Source organism: Perkinsus marinus (assembly GCF_000006405.1).
Source record: "Perkinsus marinus ATCC 50983 genomic scaffold scf_1104296965964, whole genome shotgun sequence".
Classification (NCBI taxonomy): domain Eukaryota; phylum Perkinsozoa; order Perkinsida; family Perkinsidae; genus Perkinsus; species Perkinsus marinus.
In genome coordinates this window covers 143,618-145,277 of record NW_003204134.1, presented here as the reverse complement: position 1 = coordinate 145,277, position 1,660 = coordinate 143,618, and the positions used below count along the sequence as shown (strand labels likewise).

The 1,660-nt window shown below is 47.7% G+C and overlaps 1 protein-coding gene across 1 annotated transcript in view; it reads right to left on the bottom strand.

Moving 5' to 3' along the window:
- Positions 1-641: 641 nt before the first annotated feature.
- Pmar_PMAR028530 (hypothetical protein) overlaps positions 642-1,660 on the bottom strand; it is a gene marked incomplete at both ends in the record, with an annotated part of 1,355 nt that continues 336 nt past the window's right edge. Inside the window, 6 exons of the mRNA XM_002769387.1 lie at positions 642-707; positions 757-870; positions 914-1,087; positions 1,137-1,235; positions 1,279-1,350; positions 1,399-1,535. Coding sequence (XP_002769433.1) covers positions 642-707; positions 757-870; positions 914-1,087; positions 1,137-1,235; positions 1,279-1,350; positions 1,399-1,535 — 662 coding nt within the window. The remainder of the gene's footprint in view (positions 708-756; positions 871-913; positions 1,088-1,136; positions 1,236-1,278; positions 1,351-1,398; positions 1,536-1,660) is intronic.

Sequence of the window (1,660 nt, the reverse complement as noted above, 5' to 3'; positions counted from 1 at the left end):
CAGTGATGCGCAATAACGTGAAGTGGTGGAGAGAATACGAAGCAATGAAGTTGATACAGTAACCTTACTGATAGGAGCAGGATGAATGAATCACGGTTATTGAAATATGGTAAAAATATTCAGCGTCTTGAGCATGATAATCACGAGCCTTATCATAACTGTAAGGAAATCACTGCGGTTCTAGGGACCAACATAGGATCAAGTCGGCTCTACATTGTGGGAGGTTTCAACGTCCATCGATCGTTCTAAACTGGAACTTCCAATGCCTTCCTACTTACCGAACTCTCTGCCGTGTAACACACTGTCTACGGGTTCATACTGCAGGCTCAGGCAGCAGTGACTGAGCCTGCAGCCAAACCCCTATACTGGCTATTACTCGCCTGGTCGAAGGGGTGCTGTGTAAGGAGAAGAAGGAGAATGCCTTCACTCATATGATCATAGACTCAGTCTGGCCCTAATAGATGCCCTAAATTACAATGTGTTCTCAGGATGCAATGCTCTCAATGATTCTGAGGACACGTGAGAATGCCTGTTCGCTACACCCACGGGGAGCCGATTAATGATAACACAATATAACGGTCTCTGTCTGATAGGTCACCAGATAGTCAGATGAGGCATCAGGATGATGATGATCATGATGATCATGCACATGTCCTGAGGGCTGTTCTAACTCTCTCATCTCTATCTATCACACGAAGGGGTAGTATCTGATAGACGAGAGCATCTCGACTGTTACACACACCATCATGAGCTCACTAACGAGAAGGGCTCCCCCGGTGGTGGAGCTGCTGCTTCAGAGTCTTTCGCCTCGTCGTCAGTAGTAACAGTATGGGGTTTGCCTATGACCGATACCTTACTACGTGGGGGTATCTACAGGACATGATGGGCAATCAGAAGCATTATACGAACACACCAGAGCAGCAGCCACTCTAAGAGGGTCTGCGTAGAGATCAATCGGCTGACCAACCGTTCCTCCGCCTTTTCCTTTTCCACCGGCAGCGGCGGCGGCACTCGTGGACTCCAGTGCTAGCTCTATGGTCTCAACCGTTTTCATCTTCTCCTCGTATGCTGCGAGTTGTTCCAATACCTATACATATACAGGTACCATTCATCTGTCTTCAATGCACATCACTTACTTCCTCTCGATGTTCACATTCCTGTTGAACTAGTTTAATGACCTGCCCGTACTCTTCTATTAGTGTCTCACAGTCTTTCTCTCGTTCATCCACTTCACTCTGCCTTATACCCATCCAAACTGGTAAGCATAAGTTTCATTACCTCTTTGCCCTCATCCCTCTTAGCTTCCCTCTGAGCTCTTAATGCAGCCAACTGTCCCTCTCGATGTTCCATCTATCAACAACAACCTCATGCCCAACAGCATCATCATAGTACTACTACCTTCCCAGTGTACTGCACTGCCAGCCTCTTTAGTCTTCCTATTTCGATCCTCTCCTCAGCCTTCCTACTCAGTATCGAGGAATCTATCTCCGCCAAAGCTTTCTCCCGGATAAAGTCGCCAAGGACAGCGCATGAACCTTACACCAACAATATGGAAGCGGTGACCATAGCCCCCCCACACACATCATGAAGTTCTTACAGTGGTTGGAGAAGAGGCCGCCAGATGGGGGTATGGTGATATTACTACCATCCGGAGCTTCAG